This window comes from Caenorhabditis elegans, chromosome X (genome assembly GCF_000002985.6).
Source record: "Caenorhabditis elegans chromosome X".
NCBI lineage: Eukaryota > Metazoa > Nematoda > Chromadorea > Rhabditida > Rhabditidae > Caenorhabditis > Caenorhabditis elegans.
Genome location: NC_003284.9, coordinates 13,887,971 through 13,910,524, shown reverse-complemented (window position 1 = coordinate 13,910,524; position 22,554 = coordinate 13,887,971). Strand labels below are relative to the sequence as shown.

Here is a 22,554-nt window from a genome sequence, read left to right as displayed (position 1 = left end):
ATCTAAAAAAACTCGCAGAAAACGCGCTCTTTTAATTTTTGTCTTATTACTAAAATTTTCAGCTGAATTAGTTTCCATTTAATATTTGAAACCTTTTAAAATACTTCTAAAAGTTGAAAATTATTAAGAAAAACAAAAATTTCACGAAAAACAAAACAAAACATTGATGCCCTACTTTCTCTGGCCTTATACGTGGCAAGGCTTGCAGCTCGCTTTGGCTGGCAGGACACGTGTAACTTTTGCACTCTCATTTTTTTCACAGTTTTGTAAACAAAATCTCTTTTTAGTTTCTTTTTTCTCTCTTTTAACCGTTTTTTTTTGCTATTCCTCTTTTAATCTGCCTTTTGCGCATTTACACTGTACTTAACTTTTTGCCGTTCGTTCGCTCTTCTTCCCATGCATAACACTTGCCATTCCTCCTTTTTTCCCACACAAACAACAACTATCGATTTCTGGTATTCCAATCTTCTGTTGTTTTTTTTTGTTTTCTCTCTTACCAGTCTCTTCATTCTGGTTAGCATCTATCTCAAACTGTTATAAACCCTATAAAAAGTGCGCGCGCGTACCTTTCTCTTTTACCACTGACTGTTTCACATTTTGAATCAAATAACAATTGAACGTAGTTGCAGCGATTGGTGATGTTGAGAGCGCCAGCTGCCGAATCGAACAAGGATGTGATTTTGGAGGTGTTGAGAAGATTCGCAACATCTGGAAAGAAAGTAAGTTTTTAAAAAATGTGTTTCACATTTTTTTAAAATGAAAACATTAACGATATATATATATTTTTTTTTTTCAGGTGTTCGAGCTAGCTTCTGGAACTGGACAGCATATGGAACATTTTGCACGGGCTCTGCCGGATGTCACTTTTCAACCGACTGAAGTTAATGGTCGATACCTCCATTCCATCGTTTCTTATTTGGATCAAAGTCAGGTTAGTCAGCAGTTAGTTGCCCTGCCCAAATTTCCACTTTTCACAATAGCAAAAAAGAGATAATACTTGAATTAAAATGACTGCATTTTTCCACACTCCTGTTGAAAAACCTTTAAAAAATTTTAATTGCCAGCAATTGACAGAATGTTTTAACAAAAAACCACACTCCAGACTGTTGGGGTGAACAATAATTCTAAACTAATTTTTGATTTCTCTTTTTTTACAACTTTTTATGAAAACTCAACTTTATGTTTTTGTAACCATAAAGTAATATTTTTCAGTTTCCAAACGTCCGCATCCCCCTCTTCATCGACGTTGCAAAACCATTCAATCAATGGGCTCTTCCTGCGGATTTCGGACCTCATATGGTAAATTGTTTCCAGACTATATTGGAAAATAACTTCGTTTTTTTTCAGGTCGACATTGTTCTCAATATCAACATGATTCACATTTGCTCCACGGCTGCAGTTAAAGGCCTTTTTCAAGTAAGTTTTTTTTTTTGATAAATGTCAAAGGTGAAATACGAATTTCAAAAATAGTAGGATAAATTTCAATGGGACTGAATTTTTTCTTCAAGTTGCAAATAATTTTGAAATAAAAACAAATTTTATCACATCAAATTCAAACACTTCTGAACTAATTTAACCTTTTTTACAGTCTGCCGACTTGCTTCTTCACGAGACGAACGGAATCCTCATGACTTATGGACCATATGCAGAGGATGGACACATTTCACCACAATCAAACATCGCATTTCATACAAATCTGAAAGCTGAAGATCCGGAACATGGCCTCAAGGATATCAAATATCTGGAGAGGGTAAGGAGATTTTTTTTTAAAGTTAATCTCGGTTTTATTACCATGAAACTGAACGCTTAGTCAGAATTTTTTTCGAGAATTTAAATATAAATTCATAGTTTATAACATATTGAATTTTCAGCTTGCAAACAGTTCGAACCTCCGTCTTGCCGAAAAGATTACAGTTCCGAAGAATAATTTCATTTTGATCTTTTCCCGTTAAACGCTTGTACTTTTTATTTTCAATCTGTTCTCCTGTACTTGTAATACTTGTAATACGCTAGATTTTCAGCGATGCATGGCCTTGATAACTCCTTTTAACTGCAAATAATATTTGCAATATTACGCTCTTTAATATAATATAAAGCATGTTTGATTTCAATATTCTATGATATATGATGATTTTAAAGCATTTTCAAGTGTAATTAATTTCTCCATTTTCAGGTTGAAGTCGATATTAACAGTTGTCTTTTTGAAATGGATTCCAAATTGCTATTTAAAAATTTTATTCAAATATTTTACCTATTGGAAAATAATTACTCTTTTCAAGAAACCATTTTCGAACTTCCTCAAGAAACGTTTCAAGTATTGAAGCAGGTGTTTTGCCACCTTCATGTTATGTTTCTTTGACGCAGTTATTTCTGGTCTAGTGAGCAGAGCCGATTCTTGGTGTTAATGTGAAGTCATTCTATAACAGTGGAACTAGACATTTCAAAAAGAAGTGCGCGGATGTCAAATTAAAAAAAAAACTTAAAAAAAAAAATTTAAAAAAACTCTGGAATTAAGAAAAGATTGACTATATGGGTGATTGTACGGATATTTTAATGCTTTAAGAATATTTGATTGGCATTACAGAAATAGATTTTGTTCGTTCTGCTGAATTTAAAATTGCAGCTGAACCCAGCAGCATCTAAGCACAATTACTAATTTTGCTTGTTTGTATGTTTCGATTTGCTATCACCAAATAGTTTGCGCGTGTGATTTTTATTTTTTTATTTTTAAGCGTTTCATTATTTTTTTTTAAAGTTTTATCATCTATCATTTTGTGACAAGTAAAACTTTGTCTGGTTTATCTGATCTGACCAGAAATCGCACAAACGGGTAATAATCCTTTTAGCTTAAAAGTATGAACATTTCAATGTCGCTCGAGTAAGATCAAAAAATCAATCTAAGAAAAAATAGCGCTCAACAATAAAAAGTATTTTTATATTTATTTACTTCATTTTATTTACGATCAGCTTTTCTTTTAAATTTGAATTTCATTTATTTGTGTGCAAGCTGCTAAAAAAGTTTCTTGATGCATTAAAAAACAATTGATTTCAATATTCATATTACAAGTGCGTGGAAACTTCTGGTTTTTTTTTCAGTTTGTGTGATTTGTAACAAGTATACAACAAATGTTTATAGGCAATTTTCCAGTTAAAACATCTGCTAGGAGATCAACAAAAAGTTCAACAGCCGGAAAATTGGAATTCTTGGTTTCCCAGCGTGATTTGTGTCGAATATTGAAGCTACATTAATGAGCACCTTCGATATTGGAGATGGTAAGTAGTTTTTCTGTGTATTTCTGAATTGATGTTCCAGCTAATTTGTGAAGTTTCGGCAGCTCAAAAACTAAATCCTTCTTTTAAATGTTGTAGCCTACGGGTTTTTTACCGTCTTCGACAAAATTGAGCTATGTCTCATCGGATTCAGAATCATACATCATACATGAATCATACATGAATAAACATCGGTACATAAATACGAATTTTGTGCAAAACCCCAGGCGTTCTGTTTTACACTTATTAGATGTCAAAGTGAAAAGTTCAACCAACCATAAACTTTGGAAAGTGTAAAATTTAAAAAAAAAACGTGTCTATACCCCATCAACTGTATATGAAAGATTCTTACTGATAAAATATCTCATCGTGAAAGGTGAGCTTTCCCTTTTTGTTTGGTTTTTTTTTAGTAGAAAAGTGGTAGCAATTTTGATACACGTCTCATTTGTGACCCAATCACGTTTAATGTGCCTCTATGAAATCTTTGAATATTTGTATTTTTGATTGAGATCAAATTTAGGTATTTTTCAAAGATTGAATTTTCTTACCGTAGTGATGTGGTATTCAAAATGTACTCTTGTAGTATAAAATTTTGTGCTTTGCGGTAATTTCTCTACCAACTTTAGCAACTTTGAAGTTGCCAATCGCAAAAATTGCTGAAGATGGGCAAAGTCTGTTAAGTTGGGGGTTAGCACCTCAGCTGCATCAAAATTAACTCAAATTGCTAGAGTTAGATGAAAAACCGAAGTATTAGTTTTTGACCCTGTTTTGCAGGAATGCAGAATAAGAACTAGTTCAAGATGATTACAAAATTGCAGATGTTTTTTTTTCAAATCACGAAACCACGCGTTAAACGTACATATTGTTTCCATATTTTATGACAATTAACAACTTAGACAACATTTATTTTATTAATCCTGAACGTATTTTAGGTACTTTTCAAACTCGCAATGTTTCATGAATCAGATTTTTCAATGGCTACCAACAATGCAATAGTATATTGTATTCTCACTCTATCAATAAAATCTCAAATTCGAAACAAAATTGAAAAAAAGGTTTTTTATAATGAAGCCTCAAACTGTTTTAGTTAAATAATTTAAGTACATTAGCCAAATAATTTCATTTTCAAACTTTTTTATTTGCATTTTATTGTAAATATTTTAGTGTTGATCAAAAGTAATTACCTGATACGCTTTAATTGTCTCTGCTTTTGTTAGTTCAATTTTACGTTAGCTGTTTTACAAAAAAAAACATAATGATTCATCAACAAAGTTTTTAGCTACACTTGTTCTCACTATCAGATAACTCAAATGTACCAGGTAAATTCCCAAGCCCGTCATTCAAGACAAAACTTTTCATAGTTTCTGAATGTTTTCCCACGTAAGTTGTCTTATCCAAACATCAATTTTTACAAAATTTAGAAAATTTGAAAGCAAACTGATAATTCAGAAAACATACCCAGTTAATATGAGTAGAAAAAAATTCATAAATTGATGTCACTAAAATTTTAGATTGGGCAATTTTTTATTGATCTGTTTATTGTACAAGTCTCAAGAAGACTTCGAAAAATATTTTCTTGAATTCCAATAAAACCCATGATGAGGAATTCTCAACTTTCTTTGTTGTGAAGGTGGCATACTACGTATAAAAGAGACTTTCCCAAAACAAGATTTGATTAATCTTTCTGATTTTCAATTGGAATCTGTTAGTAGATTCAGATACCACATTGGTTTCACCGTCTTCAAAAATATGTTTATCACAAGCGCAACTATTTTTATAGTCACTTCAAAAACTCTGATATACAGTGAAAAACATTCACTCCGGAAATTGATCTAGGTATAATGAATTAAAAAGAAAGGGGCTAGAAAAAACCATTCAGTATATTATAGATTGAATTCACTTCTTTAGAATATCTGATTGTAAATATTTTACTTTTTTCTCCATGACATTAAACATAAAGCACAATGTGCATTCTGTTTTCCTGTATTGAAAAATCACCCGCTTTCTTCTAGTAGTCAGTACATCCCAGAAATTACCCATTTAGAACTTTCACTGACCACATATGTTATTATTTCTTTTTTGCTACCCTAAATATATCGGGCAGAATTTAATCAAATTTTCATAACACACTATTTATTGCAATTTTAAATTGTTGCTGGTTCATGGAACCATAGACAACATAGAGAACATTAAGAAAATATTATTGTCCACTGATTGACTACTGACACTTGTCAGATTTTAATTTTGTTTTGCTGTTTTGATCATTTGAATAATATCAGAAATCAAGGTAAATATGGATCTGGCAAGACTATTTTCCATTGAGAAATAGACCCGTAGGATTGTTAGAGCCAACAAGATTACTTGAAACTGTAACTGTAATTTCCGAATCTTTTTTAAGTTTTTCTACCATTTAATTTCCGGTTTCCGCCCCTTTGAATTTGTTTAAAATAAGAACGATTTTTACTTGGAAATGAGTGTGCTCGTTATTTAAAAAATAATTAAAACATGTGAATTTAAATTTATTTTTAAGGAGACAGAATATTTCCAAGTTACTGAAATTCAATATTTTTCAATTTTTTCATGAGATGCGCCATCTTAAAACCTGTAGCTATATTTTCATACACTGAAATTTAAGCTCACGATTTTTTTAAAATTTTCGTGTTTACTGGAAGCTCGAAGACTGTAAGACGGAAAAACGGTTTTAAAATATCAACAACTAAAAATGTTCCAAACATCATTTGAATGTGTTAAAACTCCCATGACAAGTGCTTCTCCCATGAATTTCTATCATAGGTTAGTACAATTCTTACATTAGTCATTAGGCGCAAGCACAATGTGCAGCGTCCAAAAAAAACGTGGGAGAACAAACCTTTTTTTAAAGGGGCAACCATTCTGTTTAACAAATCTGATTTGGACTATCGAATCGACATTTCTGGTTTAACACCTCACAACACAAAAATTGTTAAATACACCTGGCACAAGTACGTCGACGGAAAAAATTATGTGGCGGTTCTCCATGTTTCACAAAATGGGAAGCAAATTTTAATTGCATATTGCAAGTGGCAATTTTATGTCTCAACATTTAAATTTCAGGCCAGATAAAATGTTTAGCTGATCAATGTAAAAATGTGGTTGAAATAGTGTTAAAGTACTCACAAATCTAGTTTTTTCAACAACGCCTTTGTTAACACTTCAAAGTTTACAAATTGTGAATTAAATTGATAGTTAACAATTACCGTATACCTCTATAAATTGGGCAGTCCATTCCTTAACTTTCACATTTCGAATTTCAGTTTTTGACATGTTTAGATAAATAAGTTTTTATTGCAAATGTAAAAGTTAACGTATTATTATAGTTACTTCTCTCTTGTTGAATGGTGTTCTAAAATTCTTCACAACATCATTTTTTCAAAAACGAAATTCGCCTCACTGCAAACTAACTATTATCTTAACATTTTAACATTTTAATATTTGAAATGACGAATGTTTTCATGCCGCATTGTTTATACCCTTATTCTTAATTTATATTCCCAAAAAATTGTACATTTAGCTTTGGGTGTACACGTGAATAGTCCAAGACACTTCTTGAAATTCCAGTCGGTGATGGAAAACGTGACTAGTCGCTACACCGATCCAGGTGAGATTTTAAGAGCTTCTGCAGATAAAAGTGCATGTTCGGCGGTAGATATTCAAGATTAAGCACGTCGACTTCATTCAATTAATTTTCTTTTTTAGGAGCTGTTGACGTGATCAAAATTACCTTTTAGTTCTGATTTGAGCTCTAAGTACCTTTGTTCTATTGCAACTGAATTGTAAAGTTTCAGCAATGGAGGGATGCGAGACGAGAGGTCAATTATATTATCATCCAGCGTATTTATTTGCTATTATTTTTCAAGGTACCTCAGGTTATCTAACGTTTCCTATTTTATTTATCATACTCAAAAAGTATGCTTTTAAAGTTTATTATCATCCAAATCTAGTAGTAAGTGATACTTTTTAAAGAAATTTTTTTTTTCATAATAGTTTATACTAACTTATTAATTTCAGTTCCTGATGATGCTCAACGTGGTATCTTGTCTGCTGCTCGGAGGACTCACAGCTTGGAGCGCAACCAACTTTTTCCTTAATCTTATGATCAAGCCATCTCCTTGCGACTTGCTTCTAAAAACCTACTTTTGTTCCAAAATTCGCGGAACTTTTCTGTACGTGATGTAAAAAAAAGCTATCAATCAAAACCTTGATTCTTAGATTTGCATTTTGTTTGGTGACTACAAGTCACGCTGGAATTTTGCTGGAAAGATCATGGGCAACTTACAGTGTCAAAAATTATGAGCGACAGGGAAGAGCACTCGGAACTATTTTAGCAATTGTTGCGGTGAGAATTTCTTAAACTGTTTACATTTCATAATCATTGGAATAGTCAAAATTCCTCTAACTAGGGAATGACCAGAATAAGTGGAGCGATATTCAAAAAAAAATATTGTATCGGAAAGCTGACATTCTCTACTATAAGAATATGACTGAAATTTTTGCCCATTCGGGCTGGAAACTTTTCAGAAATTTTTATTTTTTAGAAAATTGCCACTTTTTTCTCCATCAAACCCATGAGAAAATTTGATCCAAAAATTTTTTTTGAAATTTTTTCAAAAATGTATGAAATAATGTAGAGTGTCACAAATAACTTATTTTTCATTGTTTTCAATGACCGAATCACTGATTCTGATGCCGTATCAAGACGTTTTACCAAATCGATATTGGAAAAACACCTTGTCTTTGAGACTCCATATCTCTGCAGGAAAAAATCGCACTAAAAAGTGATCAACTAGAAACTTGTTAAACATAATGTGATCTGAAACTTTTCAGTAAAACACTTTCTTTAAAAAATTTGGTTGCCGAGTTGGGACCAATTGATTTGAGCTTCATTATTTTTGAATATTCTAAATAGTTAAAGGTCTATATCTTGGCAACCAAATTTTTTACAAGAAAGTGTTCAACTGAAAAGTTTCAGATCACATTGTGTTTAACAAGTTTTCAGTTGATCACTTTTTGGTGCGATTTTCCCTGCAGAGATATGGAGTCTCAAAAACAAGGTGCTTTTCCAATATCGATTTGGTAAAACGTCTTGATACGGCATCAGAATCAGAATGGGCAAAAATTTCAGTCATATTCTTATAGTAGAGAATGTCAGCTTTCCGATACAATTTTTTTTTTGAATATCGCTCCACTTATTCTGGTCATTCCCTAGTAAGAGAGAAAACGCTGAGAGCTTATATTTTTTAAATTAGTTTTTGGAAATTGCAAATTTGATACCACAACACCTTTTTGACATTTTTAACTCGTTGAACTTTTCCAGGTTGCCGTAGCTGCCACTGCAATTTTTATACTTTTGCTACCAGAAGATGGAGAAGAAATGATAACGACATGTCTTACATTTTCCGCTTCCAAGTCTATCGGTTCTCGCGTATATGTAATGTTCTTTGTTCAACTCCTATTAGATGCTGTTATTTCAATAGTTCACCTGGTCTTATATCGATACAACAAGTAAGTCCAAACCCCTCTGAGCCTTATGTAACAATTGTTATTCAGAAACATCGATAAACACGGCTCTACTTCCTTGTCAGAACAGTTCCAGCGTAATGAGAATGTGAAAACATTGAAGCAAGTGACTCCGTTACTAATATTGTCGAACGTTACGATTGGGGTATACATCTTCATTGTTTCCGTTTTCCGGTTATACAAAGATTATTTACCGCCAAACTGGTATGAAATAATTGCTGCGAATCTGTTTGTAAGTTGTTAAACAACAGGGAAAATGTACAATTATTGATTTCAGTGTTAAATTTGTAATAAACCTAAAACTGTTCAAATCTGCTAAACTTTTTTATTTCCAGATAATGCCTCACATGCCTTTCATGTTTACTTCCCTTATACTTGTCGAACTATGGTTAGGAAAAAAGAGGCAAGACCGAATTCACAAAGATATGATGGCTAGTCAAGATGTCCCTCTCGATGATCAGTTTCATATTGCCATGGAAAATTGGGACGTCCATTTTCAGTCACGGTTAAAAGCTCAAGCAAGAGCTAATCGGAAGCCACTATCGGCAAATTGGACGTCTTCCACTTTAATAACAAAGTTCAAAAAACGGCAGACAACTGTTGCAGTAATTTCAATACCGCCCTCACCGTCTTGATGTGTGTGTGTTTTTTTCAATTTTTGTCTGTTGCATTTAAATAATTTGAAACACATTGATTTCTGAATTTCTAAAATAAAGGTAAACATTTTAATAAAAAAAACCCGGTACTTGTGTATTACATGCCCTCATTTTTAAATCAAATTTAATGTTCATTAATTTCTCCATTTAAATTAAACGTGATATACATGTTCCCTTTTTAGGCTTAGAAATTGCTATTTTCTAAGCCTAAAAATACAAAAGTGTGGTTCACGTTTTTATTTCGCATAACATAAAAAAATTACTATTAAAATGAGGGCATGTAATACACAAGTACCAAAAACCCTTTTAATCAAGTCTTGCTACCAGCATAAGCCAATTACCTATTTAATTTACTTACCTATGAAAATAGCCGCATTTTCCTTCCGGCGAGACGGAGCTTTTTCACACATTTTACATGTTGTTTTTTTTTTCGCTTTTTGTTGAACATCGGGGTTGCGCTTTGTTTGTAAACTCTAAAATATAAATTAATTTTACAAATTTTTCTTTCAAAACAAATTCTTCCGGTGCCATGATTTAATAAATGTTAAGTTGTAAAACGTGACTACTTAAAATAAAAATATGTAGCATAAATTAAATAAGATCACAAAAAGTTCAGATCATTCAATTTGCGGTTGTGTAGGACGTTACTTTTTCTTATGAGCTATTTTTCTCGTTTTCTGATCCTTTACCCTGAACTTTACAATTTATTTTTGGATATTAATGTATTTTTCCACTGAATCTTGCGTTTCGCCTTTTGTGACGTTAGTGACATAATTTGAACATACCTGAAAACGCTAACTTACCTTTTTCTGTGAAAACAAGCAAGCCTATGATTGGATTAAAACAGCGCCATTCAAAGGTTTTCAACATTTCTAAAAATTGGTCAAATTCAGATATGAACGGATGTGAGTCAAACGGACTTCTCTATCACCACCCTGTCTACACCTTCGCTATATTTATTCAAGGATTGTCGAGTTTTTTGGCATTTCCAATGATGTTCTTTGTTTTTAAAAAATATGGTCACAAAGTTTATTACCATTCCAATCTTTTGGTAAGCTATGATAATTGAAAAAAAGTTGAAACTTGTTGAAGTTTGTTCTAGTTTCTGGTTGCTTTAAATGCTGCTAGTTGTCTTATTCTCGCTGGCCTCACTGCTTGGAGTGCAACTAACTTTTTCGTTCAATTAATTATCAAACCAAGTCCGTGTGATATGTTGATGAGAACAGAGTTCTGCTCGAAAATCCGAGCATCATTTTTGTAAGTATAATGTTTAAATAAAAATTACCGTATTTCTTGTATAAGTCACTCGTTGCCAAACCGGCGGTAATTTGTGAAAATTTTATTTGACATCAAATCAAGTTCTTGTCATGTGTCTCGATTATATTTTTGGAGCAATGGAAAAAAATCAGTCTCACATCCTCTAATATGTAGTCTCTTTCATCTTTGCATCCCAACAGTCTAAAAAAAAATTTTAATGCAAATTATACCTGGATCACATAGATTCAGATATGTACTTTAAAAGAATTCTGTTGATTTTTCAAGTTCAAATTTATTTTGATTTTTCAAGAAATCAACACCCAAACCGTTACACCCTTAATTTGAAAAATTGATTGAAAAACTAGATTGTTGTTAATTTTGAGTGTTATTGAAGTGTTCTGTGAACATTTATTCTAGAACATTACTAATCAATCAAAAATCAAACAAAAAGTTGCTCCCTAGCCTAAAATTATAAAGTTAACTTTGTTATTCAATTACATTATTGCAGGTTTGCATTTTTGTTAGTTTCGACTAGTCACGCTGGAATTTTAATTGAGCGATCTTGCGCTACGATTTTCGTGAAATCTTATGAAAAACAAGGAAAAGCTCTTGGGGCAATACTAGCTATTCTTGCTGTAAGTGAATGTTTATAGAATCATACGAACTAAAATGTTTAGGTCACTGTATCTGCTTTGACAATATACGTCGTTATTTACAATGAAGACAAAGAGGAGTTCATTACAACATGCTTGACATTTTCAGCTTCAAAGTCGATTGGAAATCAGATTTATGCAATGTTTTTTGCACAACTTATTCTTGATGCACTGGTATCTATTGTTCACTTATGTTTATACAATTACAACAAGTGAGTTAGATTGGTACTTATGTATGTATTAAATTAATTATATGGTACTTACCCAATTTTTTTTAAACTTCACCATTTTATTAATTAATGTCTTAATAATAAAATACAGACATTAATTTAATATCCACTGTTCAAAATTTAACTGAAATTCCAGTTTTAGCTGCCAATGTAAATTTATTCCAAATTCCAAACAAATTATTTTGTTCAAACTAAAACCACTATTTTTTAAACTTTACCACCTTTCTTATTAATGCCCGGTCAATATAATAGATCAATATAATACTATAATAATATCTCAATACCAACCGTTAAAATTTTGGATGAAATTCCAGTTTTAGCTGCTCATCGTGATTAAGTAAATTCATAATTAAAAAAGCGTAAACTGTTAAATTGGTAACTTTATCTTGTTACCCATTTTTTCTTAGTCCCCAATATGTTTCTTATTTAAATTATAATTCAATCCATTTTCTAGACGTACCACTGGCAACAATTCAGTGTCCCTTTCTGAACAGTTCCAACGCAATGAAAACATGAAAACACTCAAGCAAGTCACACCATTGATGATATTATCGAATGTTACAATTGGAGTGTATATATTTGTTATTTCCGTATTTCGTCTGAGCAAAAACTATTTGCCTGTCAACTGGTATGAAATAATTGCTGCGCTGTTGTTTGTGAGTTGATTTAACTTTTTTAATTTATTGTGATAACGTGTTTAAGATAATGCCTCATATGCCACTAATGTTTTCATCATTGCTATTTTTCGAGTTCTGCCGAGATGAAAGAAGACTTGTCGCTGTTCGCAGAAAAATCGTGGCTGATCAAGAAAATGCGCAAACTGATCAGTTGAACATGCTGATTGAAAACTGGGAAACTAAGTTTGAGTCCCGAGAAAATGACTCGAGAGTTGTCCGTGAGCACACTGCATCTTCAAAGCTATGCAGATTTTTCAACAAGCGTCAAAGAACTATTGCAGCAATTTATTGAGAAAATATTATTTCTGTTTTATTTCACACGGTATTTTCTATAATGGTAAATGATAATAAAGTTTTGAAAAATGATTTCTAATCTTATGCTACTCCAAAAAAATATGAGACTCTCACAATGAAATTGAATTCTAGGAATAAAAATTGCAGAGGTTTGTGACGTAAAAATTCATTTCCTAATTTTTGCAACTCGCAGATAATTTCTCTGTTTTTTATCATCTCAACGATATGTCGACTTCTTAGCAATTAAAAACCTTCTTACCTCCTCTACAACCTCATTCAGAATTTCGAAGGATTGTGAATTTTCTCAGCTAACTTCAGCATCATAGCGTCTAAAGAATATCAGCAAACTCTAACTTCTTTTCGGATATTTCAATAACGACGAGGCTCTGAAAAACATGTTTCCAGTTTTTGGACCATTTTCTGCAATGTTTTTATTCTAATAAATTAAGAGCTTCTCATAGTTTTTTTTTTAATTTAACAGCTTTGCGCCAGCCAAATTAATTTAGTAAAGTAACGTGTTATTTTGCAAACAAACATGAGTAAAACATCTTCACCAATTTCATAAAAAGGTTTCTCTGCAAAAAAACTATTGGTTCGACGGCAAAATATCTAAAAAACAACATACAACATTTGGAATTTGTTCCTTTTTTGTTTAATTATTTCTGGCATTTTGTGGTGTCTGCAAATTAAGTTTTTAATACTTCTACATTAAAAATTGTCTTATAATCATAGGCATATTTCCGGTCTTGTTAAAAGTACTAATTTTTTGTTTTACTAACAATTTCGAGTATTGAATTTTTATAGCGACGATAGATTTTTTTGAATTGTCCCATATTGCCACAAACCCACAATTGTTGTTTCATTGTTCCCAACGTGACTAATTAATATTTTTGCTTTTTTGTGCCATCTTTTATGCTTTTTCCTCGCTCTCATAACTAATTAGCTGCAGCGTAATAATGAAATGTGCACTAGGATCTTTTTTGTTGATCTCGAAATTCTTGGAAAACAAAAAAATGGTTCTGGCTAAGTTCCGTGTTGTTAATTAAAAACTTTGTTGGATGAGCTCAGATTTTTGTTCTTTTTACATTCGTGATTTTTTATGGAAGTCCTTGAATTTTATTATGATTATTTGAAAAAAAATGATTTAATGTTAAAACACACTTCTATAACATTTTTTATATGCGTTTTCGAGTTGTTTTGAATTCAGGTATTTTTCACAATTGAAAATTAATAATGAGTATTGTTTTTCTTGTAATATTTCTAAAATATTCAATGGGATCATCAAATATCATACCAATTCTCAAATAACATTAGTGACATGTTATAGGTGCTATTTAACTATTCAGTAAAATGAATTTTTTGCAGTTTTTATTTTCGATGTGATGTGAAAAAAAACAGTTTTATTCATTTGTATTCTTCAAGCTCTAAAAGTTTTTGTTTTCTCTTTGTCGACTTTGGTCCTACAATAAAAAAAACAATATGTAACAAACAATCAAAATTTCCTGAAGAATGTTTGGATTTAAAAGCCCCGGCTTGTAAATTTTCAGAAGCTGACTTAACTTTTGCAACAAAAATGAAACTAAATCATCTTCCCTATTGTAGTCACGTGATTTGGCCGTGGCGTTGCAAATCTTCAAACCCAAAACTTCCCGAGCAAAAAAGTTGCATCCAAGTCTATGTGTCATGCCGTAATTAAAGTTGCGCTTATCTCATTTCATTTTTCGTTTTCATTCAACATCACGAGATTGTGTGCTCTGTGAATATATCATCTCATTGTCGCCACCTTATTCGTCATGCACATCTCCCCATTCACATCTGTTTGTCTGGTCTACGGTATTCTCATTGAAAACATATACACATTACTATATACACTACTTCTGGCAGTAGGATCAGTAAGATTATATAATAGCAAACTTTAAGTTTCCCGATTCTTGGAATTCATTTGTTTTTGTCGGCAGAAAATTTTATGAAGACTAAAAATAATTATAAAAAATAAATACATTTTTATCTTTTTTTTTTTCATCTAGCTAAAAAAGTAAAAACGTGAATACCACTCTAATTGTGTGTTATTCTCAAATCTTTTAACTTGAGTTATTATTCATCCATTGCACATTATTTGTAGTTTGTGAGATGTTTTTGTCCAATAAGTAATCATTAAACACAGAACAGCAAATTCAAGCCTGTTCTTCCACAATTACAAATGTATTATTATACATTTTGTAGATGAAATTTGAGTATAAAATACATTTTATCATTTATGTCATCCAGTTCTCAGTGGCATTTATAAAAATCAGAATGTGTGAGGTATATTTGGTGGAACTGAAAATGAAGGCCGAAGTCCAACATTTGTAGGTGTACATTTTCACAAAATCCTGCACGTATTCGATTAATCTATTTGGGTTTCCAATCTTATTACGTCACTGATGAAATTGACTTCCAGACAATTCTATTTATTTTTCCTGAATATATTTAAACGATGACAAGGTTTTTATAACACATTTCTTCATCGTTTTTGATTATAATGCCATTAAATTTCATCAAAAGTATTCGAAAATAAGTTTCAACTCTCTTATCCATACTCGGAATTCACCTGATTTTATCAAGGTGACCTGGAAATTTATGGTAATGTGTTTGACGTTCAGTTTATTTATTGTTAGTATATTGGGTAAAAACTGGGCTAAATTTGTTTCAAATTTGAGCGAAACTTTAGTTGAGGAGGTGTCGGCAACTCAGCCGACGACGTTTGTCTTTTTCTCCGTTTTGGCCAGCTTTTGAACCAAGTTAATTATTATTTTTTGATGAAACATGGAGAAAACTGCAGTTAAACACCGAGTAAACCTCGAATATTACATAGATTTAAAAAAACACAGTTTTTTATAGGGTTTGATAGGCTAGAAACATTTTCAAGTGACAAAAAAGTGCACGTCTTTTTTGAGGTTGTTGCAAACCGTATAAAATGACCATAGTTGGCAACGTACTTTTTGGGTATGTTTTTTTCAATTTCCAAGACGACAAGTACCTATACATACTGCATACTGAAAACGAATTAGAGTAATGTTTTTTTTAGTTCTGTAAGTTTTTGAAAAAATTGAAAATAAAATGTATTTTCAATGCGGTTATTTGTTTGTGTAAGTGTTCTCTACTATCAGTCCAACGCGCAAGCTCATGTTTCAAGTTTCTATAAGACTTCTGTTATTGAGTTCATGTTTGTTGAGATTTACGATCTCAACATGATTAATCCCAAGGATAATTTATTAGTTTCAAGGATGCAAATGTGAAATTTCCCAATTCGAAAAGTAAATGTATACTTCATGTTTCGATATTTCTGACAACGATATAGTGTTCAATTAGAGTATCGTATTTTAAGTTTTGTCATTTTATTGCGTTTCATTTTATTGCGTTTCATTTTATCCTAAATGTGAAACAAAAAACAGTTTTCCAATGTAACGTCTTCTTGAAAATATTTTACTTTATGCTTGCAACATCGAATCATTTTCCAATTGGGAAACAGTTAGTTACTTTCTCACAATCAGATTACCGTATTTCCTCCGTTAGAGTTTTGCATGACTAATGTTTAATTTGGTCCGCGGTATTGCAAGACAAATAGAGGAAATGTTTCAGTAAAAATTATGAGAATGTCCAAGTTTATCCAAATTTAAAAAAAATAGAATTTTAAATTTTTAGATTTTATTTTTACAAATTGTGAAATGAATTTTGCAGCTAAAACATTTGCATCTTCAAAAGCGAATTATTCGGTATCTTTTTTGTAAAATTGACTATTTAATGGTTATATTCACTATAAGATTCAACATTCTAATTATTCTTCAATGAAAAGTATGTGTACAGTAGTAACAATTGAAATCGACAGACAAAATGATAATTGACATAATGTTCATATTCTAGGCTAAAATACATAAGTTAGCCGTTATTTCGAACGTGGGTTTAACAGAAGCTATTGGTTTTTCTCATTTTTTGCATGTACCTTGCAAATAATTTGAAATATCCGATTGAAGTTCACCCGTATATGTATTTTTCTGAACACGTGTTCCAAATTTCTGAATACAGCACGTTCTCCACGCATATTAGTTTCAGCTCCACTTCAGATATTTTTTTTGAAAAGTGTGACACTCATCTGAACCGTGATAATCCCTTTAAAAACCAAGATCAAACCTTCAAAAAGAACATCACTTTGTGAAACTAGTTCTACAAAATTGTTCTAACGAAAAACGAGTGCTCATATTGAATTCATGTCTGTTGCAAATCAGGCGGAATACTAAAACTGTATCAGTTGATCGAATTCAGTCTGCCGTAAGAGTGCTCCAATTTTTGTTTCAATATTTCATTTGGCTCCCTTTTCATGCTCCACAAATCCCTGTTATCCTCTTCATCTTCAACATTTTTTTTCTGCTGCATCTTCTAGGTCTAATCCCCGCCCATTCTAGCATTCTGCCTTTTTCATTCTTCTCATTCAATTTCGATTCTTCCCACACAATCCCTCATTTCCTTCATTTGCGCCGTTGTTGTTATCCTCTTATCTATATTGCTGTTGCAGACAAAAAAGGTTTAACTGTTTCCAGCAGCACTTCATGAGACCATAATGACAAGGACACAAGCATACAACTCTTCTCAGTGCAGTGATGCGGCGGAAGCTGTTCGAGGAGCATTGTATCTTGTACCATCATTCTTTAACACTTGCTCGGCAGCCGGAACATTTTTCGTCTTTGTCTACATTTACATTCGTTTCAGCTTCAGAATTTATTACCATATAAATGCAAAGGTCAGTTATACAGTTATCAAGACAGAAAATCATCAAAGTATTAGGAATGATTATTAAGCCCATTAGACTCAAGAGATTAAAATTATTCAATTCAATATGGTGCCTTTCTTGTTTTTTTAAGTGTTCATGGTGATTTCATAACAAAAAAAGCAGATTCCTACAGTATTAGAAACGCCAGTTGTAATGTAAGTAAAGTACAACAAGTACACCATCTGTAACGATAAAATTAAAAATGTTTTACTATACACATTTTTCAATCATGAAATTTCAACAGCAAAAAAAGGAAAGCGCAAGGACTCTATAACCTATCAACTTTATTTTCGGACAAAAACAACAAATTTCGGCACCTAAAAATATAGAAAACGAAACCTGTCTGATACTAACATTCCATTGAATTTATTGCAACTCAAAAATCTCACGCTATATTTTAAAATGACATATTTGACTCAATCGTGAAGCTTCAGTTTTCTCACGAACTTTCCACCCAAAATTCCAGTCAGTGCCTTGATCATTGAGCTGTGAAATTGAACTTTCAATATTCCACTGAAGCTATGATCGACTAGAAAACGTTCTTCATGATGACTAAGGCATTTGGCCAGACCAATTCAATGTGACCCAATTTTTTCCGTAATAATAATAATGAGTTGATGTTAAAGTTGCAAAAACATCTCTGTGGCATAATGTTTTGGATTGTACTCTTGGTTTTTTTTTATACAGCCTCACTATTACATATGAACCGAATTGAAAAACAAAAACACGGAACCTAACTAAAAAAAGTTAGACTTCCTAATCAAAATACGTATGAGAAAATTTATGATCCACAAATATACAGGGATATTTCGATACACTACGTCATGATGGATGATGGACTACATATGTAGTATTGACCAATAATTTTCAGATTTTAATTTTTCTCAACATGATGTCGTTTCTCTCCATTTCACTGGCCACCCTCATCAACTACGGAACACTATTCATCAATGCACTTTTAGCCACTGATGATTGCGATTTTCTCTTCTTGACACCCAGTTGCTCTTTCATTCGTCGCATGTTTTTGTGAGCATCTCTTCTGCTTATTTAAGTTTAACATTTTGATTTGGTTTTTTTCAGATTCAGTATAATGTTGACAACGTTAACACACGCCTCGCTGACTTTGGAGCGCGCCTACGCTACCTATCAGCTTGGAGCTTATGAGAAAACGGGGCCACGGCTTGGGCTGGTGCTCGGAGGCGTCTCGTTGGTTGGTGCAGTTGTTATGGTCACGGCGACCACTTCACCAGAAAACTCAGGGGAAATGCTCACAAACTGTTTTGCATTCTCATCTTCTCCATCTATTGGAGATAATGTGTACAACATGTTCCGCCTTCAGTTGGCTCTAGAGATCGGGACATGGGTGATGTACTTCATTCTTGTCACCTATCACAAGATGAAGTAAGTAGGGAAGATGAGAAATTCGGAAAAAAATTAACTTGTTGTCGGCGGGGATTTAGGATAACATGAAAAATATCATGATTTTTTGCAAAAACGTTGCTAAAAATAAAATACAACTCTGTAACGGAATATTTTTTTTTTTAAATTTTAAGGCTTGAAAACTGTTACTAATATATTTTGCCATTTGAGCTAAGTTTTTATCTACGTTTTTTTTGCTCAACACTAATCTCTCTACCTAATCCAGTTTTCAGAGTTCGTCAGCAAGTCGAAGGGCACTTGGCCGATAGATTTCAAGCCATTGAAAATATGATTGTGCTCCGTCAGCTTCGACCACTAATTCTCATTTCAAGCGCTATCATTGGTGTATACATAATCTTTTCCTCGACGGGACGCTTTTTGCGTAGTGTTCTTTCGCTCACACATTACAAGCAGTTTGCTTCGATTATCTTTGTAAGAAATTTAAAACTATTTCTAACGTGTTAAAAAAATTTTTATTCCAGGTGATGCCTCACAACGCTTTTATTTCAATGACCCTCTACTATTATTTATTCAAATGGGGATTCCAGGAGAAAAAGAAAAGAATGGAGGACACTTTAACTTCACCACTGACCGAACGAAAAACACACATGCAACAACTCCAGGAGCAATGGAATGATGGATTCCGGATCAAAGAGCTTGAAAGCCAATCTCCGCGAACAAACGGCCCGCCCAGCAAATACGCGTCAGTATAATTATTTTTTGAATACTTGATATTTTTTCCGGCGATTTTTTTTGTCACAGTCTTTCTTTTTTGCTAAGATCTGTTGTAAATTGTTGTGATTTTTTTTCAATTTGTGCGTTGCTTCTTATAGATTTTGCTGTAAACATTTTTGCTTTGTCCAGAATATTAGAAATAAAATATTGAAGTTAATACAACTCATTAAAAACCTGCTTTTTGTCTAAACTTTTTAACTGATTCAGAAAAACTGAAAACCATAAGGAATATCCAATAATTTTATGTGTTTGTTACATTTGTACTGATACTGTACTGTACTGATGCGTGTTTGCAAGTGGTGTCAGAGTGTCTCATTTCGGCTTGATCTACATAGATCTACAAAAAATGCGGGAGAAGAGACGCATAGTTCTCAACTGATTTTGCATGGTTAAGAAATTGCTGACGTCACATTTTTGTTTGGCGAAAAATTCCCGCATTTTTTGTAGATCAAACCGTGATGGGACAGCCTGGCACCACGCGTGTTTGCAGAATTATGTACAATGTGCAAAAATAAATAATAAAAACAAAATTCGAAAGGCGGCTGTTACCGGCTATTGAACGCTACAAAATTGAAGTTTAAGTAAAAAGTTTCGATTCCAAATATATTTTTCTTTTTGAAAGTGTTTTTTTGAAAGATGAGCAAAGCATCAACTAGGTCTTCTTTCTTTTTGCTCTTTTCTGGGAATTCTTTAACACCTCAAAAATATTGTTTTAAAATTTTAAGTTGTTTACCTTTTTAAGTGAAGTGAAAAGTTTGCATGCATACTTTTTTGCAATTTTCTCAATCAATACGTGTTTTTCTGAATAGTTTTCAGAATTTTGACTTGATAATAAATAAACTCAATGAAATGGACAGCAGTTTTTTATCTACCTTTCATCCCAAAAGCCATGTGTAAATTGGTGAGTTTTAGAGAAGCTGAAATAAAAAACAGAGAGCCACTAGATGCCGTTTGCTCGGCCAACAACGAACGTTTCCACTTGCATTTGCTCCCACCGGCAGAAGTTTTTCTCATTAATTTAATAGCTTTCACACACTTTTCAGTTATGCAAGTCTTCCCTCAAATGAAACAAAATACATTTTTCCCATTGAAAAAAAGTCAAGTTGTATAGTTTGCATCAGACCCAATTTCTGTTTTCAAAGTTTATTATTCCGTGATGGTGATACTCATCGATGTTGTTGAGAGCATATTTGGCAAAAGTGGGCTGAAGCACAAAAGAGCCATGTTTTGGCTTGTGTTCATTTTCCACTTCAGAGACGCAATTTTATGAAGCTCTGTCATGTTGCACGTTGTCTGATTCTATAAGTTTAGTAATTGAACATTAGACCATGATTTTTCAAAGTTCTACGTTGTAGTTGAATACTACATTAGGACTTACGAATTAAAAGTATGCTTTTTTTAAATATTTTCCAAATAATTTTGTTATTTAACTCAACAAAAGTGAACAAATTGTTTTTTTATATTGCAAATTTAACAGTGTTTTGTGAATTTTAATGAACACTAATTTTATTAACCAGTGTGCTGCTTAAAACTTGACATTGTGCAAAAATGACGTCATAGACAAGTCTAAATAGATGATTAATCTGTGGCAAGGTACTACTCACCTTATGTGCACTAGAACTCACTAACTTAGAGAGTGTGCGTAATCAAGTAACGCAGACAACGATACCTGTAATTTTCTTGCGCATGTGGTAGAAAGTAGACACGCAGAGATGTCGAGTTGGAGACAATGAGGGATGAGCTAAGAGGGTCATGTGTACCTACCACATCCCAGGCCAAATGATACCATTTACTTCTTTTTTATGTTTATTAAGTATTGAAAGCACCATTTAATGTTTCAAATAATTTGGATAACTTTTATGCATTTACAAAACGCAATTTTTGCAAAATTTCAATACTCATTACTTTCATATTGTGAAGTTTTTGAGTGAACCTTTTTCACATCTTAGAGTTTAATTTTTTCGCAAAATAGTTTCTTTCCGATTGGTAATCGATTATTTTTTAGTTCGCTGTACCCGTTTCAAACCAGGCTATATCAATTTTAAAAATGGCAAACTTGAACCTTAAATTGGGAAATTATGTAAAATGTCCTATAATCCTGTCCTATATTCCAGGACAACGTAATTTGTTGGAATTTTAAATTGAAAGACTAAAACTACTTAATAAAACTAACTTAATTTTCAAGTTTCTAACGTATTTCAGCTAGCCGGTAACCTATTTTTAAATTCATAAAAACCACCTGCTGCTTATGTTGTTTCGGCGAGTACAAAATTATATTGTCCCTTTTTCACACCTGCTATCAAAAACATAATGCCTAAAAAACGAGATAATGAGCCTGAACAGCCTGATGGTGTCCCGTTGTCCGTCTTCCGCGCAACCGGTGAGTGGACAGCCATATCGTGTGTCCTCCTGCGCGGGAGACAAAAGGTACTGGCAGGAGCGTTATTCGGTTTCTTCCTCACATTTTTTCTCATATTTCTTCCGTATTTTTTGTTATTGGATTTTTATTATCTTTTGATGACTTAAATTTGAGTTAATAAACTTTGAAAACAAATTTTTAAACATTAAAAAAAAAACTTTTCGTCGTTTTGTCTCGGATTTTGAATATGCGTATACTTTTAACGGATTCCAAAAATTACACTTTACCTGTAGGATTATTATCTTATTCATTTTTCAAAGTAAGAATATAACACCCAAATTTGATAAAGAAATTTGAAAAACGCTGAGATACATAGCTGAAATCATTCATATTTCTTGTTTTTTTGGACTTTAATTTTATCTGTACTTGACATTATTCCTAATTTTGAATTTTTAACACATATATTAGCTTTCTAAAAATTTTTAAGAGCAGTTACAAGTTTTTAATCAGCTGTAACTTGTAGAACCTTACAAAAAATCAAACATTTTAATTTTGTAACCAATAGAAAAACTTTTAAATACAATTTTTAGAATTTGCAGTTTTTGTAATTGAAGCCAGACTTTTTTAAGACACATCCCCAC

At 32.3% G+C, this 22,554-nt stretch overlaps 4 protein-coding genes and 1 non-coding gene across 5 annotated transcripts; all 5 read left to right on the top strand.

The window, feature by feature from the left end:
* The first annotated feature begins 574 nt into the window (after positions 1–574).
* Positions 575–2,154, top strand: Y26E6A.3 (Methyltransferase-like 26). Its single transcript, NM_001029785.7, has 6 exons — positions 575–719; positions 797–931; positions 1,213–1,299; positions 1,348–1,416; positions 1,589–1,750; positions 1,872–2,154. The coding sequence occupies exons 1-6, from the start codon at positions 639–641 to the stop codon at positions 1,950–1,952; spliced, it is 615 nt and encodes a 204-aa protein (NP_001024956.1). The 5' UTR covers positions 575–638; the 3' UTR covers positions 1,953–2,154.
* A 4,942-nt stretch (positions 2,155–7,096) lies between these two features.
* Positions 7,097–11,492, top strand: sra-39 (Serpentine receptor class alpha-39; the record flags this gene model as incomplete). Its single annotated transcript, NM_077914.2, has 8 exons — positions 7,097–7,252; positions 7,318–7,472; positions 7,519–7,645; positions 8,624–8,811; positions 8,857–9,058; positions 9,162–9,469; positions 10,419–10,453; positions 11,420–11,492. The coding sequence occupies 6 exons, from the start codon at positions 7,097–7,099 to the stop codon at positions 9,459–9,461; spliced, it is 1,128 nt and encodes a 375-aa protein (NP_510315.1). The 3' UTR covers positions 9,462–9,469; positions 10,419–10,453; positions 11,420–11,492.
* Positions 10,378–12,591, top strand: sra-38 (Serpentine Receptor, class A (alpha); the record flags this gene model as incomplete). Its single annotated transcript, NM_077913.3, has 6 exons — positions 10,378–10,533; positions 10,585–10,739; positions 11,248–11,374; positions 11,417–11,604; positions 12,077–12,278; positions 12,325–12,591. The coding sequence occupies 6 exons, from the start codon at positions 10,378–10,380 to the stop codon at positions 12,589–12,591; spliced, it is 1,095 nt and encodes a 364-aa protein (NP_510314.1).
* A 4,577-nt stretch (positions 12,592–17,168) lies between these two features.
* Positions 17,169–19,716, top strand: sra-37 (G_PROTEIN_RECEP_F1_2 domain-containing protein). Its single transcript, NM_077912.3, has 5 exons — positions 17,169–17,370; positions 18,272–18,426; positions 18,481–18,801; positions 19,053–19,251; positions 19,302–19,716. The coding sequence occupies exons 1-5, from the start codon at positions 17,191–17,193 to the stop codon at positions 19,530–19,532; spliced, it is 1,086 nt and encodes a 361-aa protein (NP_510313.2). The 5' UTR covers positions 17,169–17,190; the 3' UTR covers positions 19,533–19,716.
* A 2,267-nt stretch (positions 19,717–21,983) lies between these two features.
* T21H8.11 lies at positions 21,984–22,163 on the top strand. The gene has a single exon (NR_102229.1). It is a non-coding gene; the product is annotated as a small nucleolar RNA T21H8.11 (small nucleolar RNA).
* Positions 22,164–22,554: the final 391 nt, after the last annotated feature.

Coding starts and splice junctions, on each gene's coding strand:
- Y26E6A.3 (NM_001029785.7), top strand. CDS start 639: ATGTTGAGAGCGCCAGCTGCCGAATCGAACAAGGATGTGATTTTGGAG. Junction 1,300..1,347: donor CGGATTTCGGACCTCATATG/GTAAATTGTTTC, acceptor GTTTTTTTTCAG/GTCGACATTGTTCTCAATAT. Junction 1,751..1,871: donor ATATCAAATATCTGGAGAGG/GTAAGGAGATTT, acceptor TTGAATTTTCAG/CTTGCAAACAGTTCGAACCT.
- sra-37 (NM_077912.3), top strand. CDS start 17,191: ATGACAAGGACACAAGCATACAACTCTTCTCAGTGCAGTGATGCGGCG. Junction 18,427..18,480: donor TTCATTCGTCGCATGTTTTT/GTGAGCATCTCT, acceptor GGTTTTTTTCAG/ATTCAGTATAATGTTGACAA. Junction 18,802..19,052: donor GTCACCTATCACAAGATGAA/GTAAGTAGGGAA, acceptor TCCAGTTTTCAG/AGTTCGTCAGCAAGTCGAAG.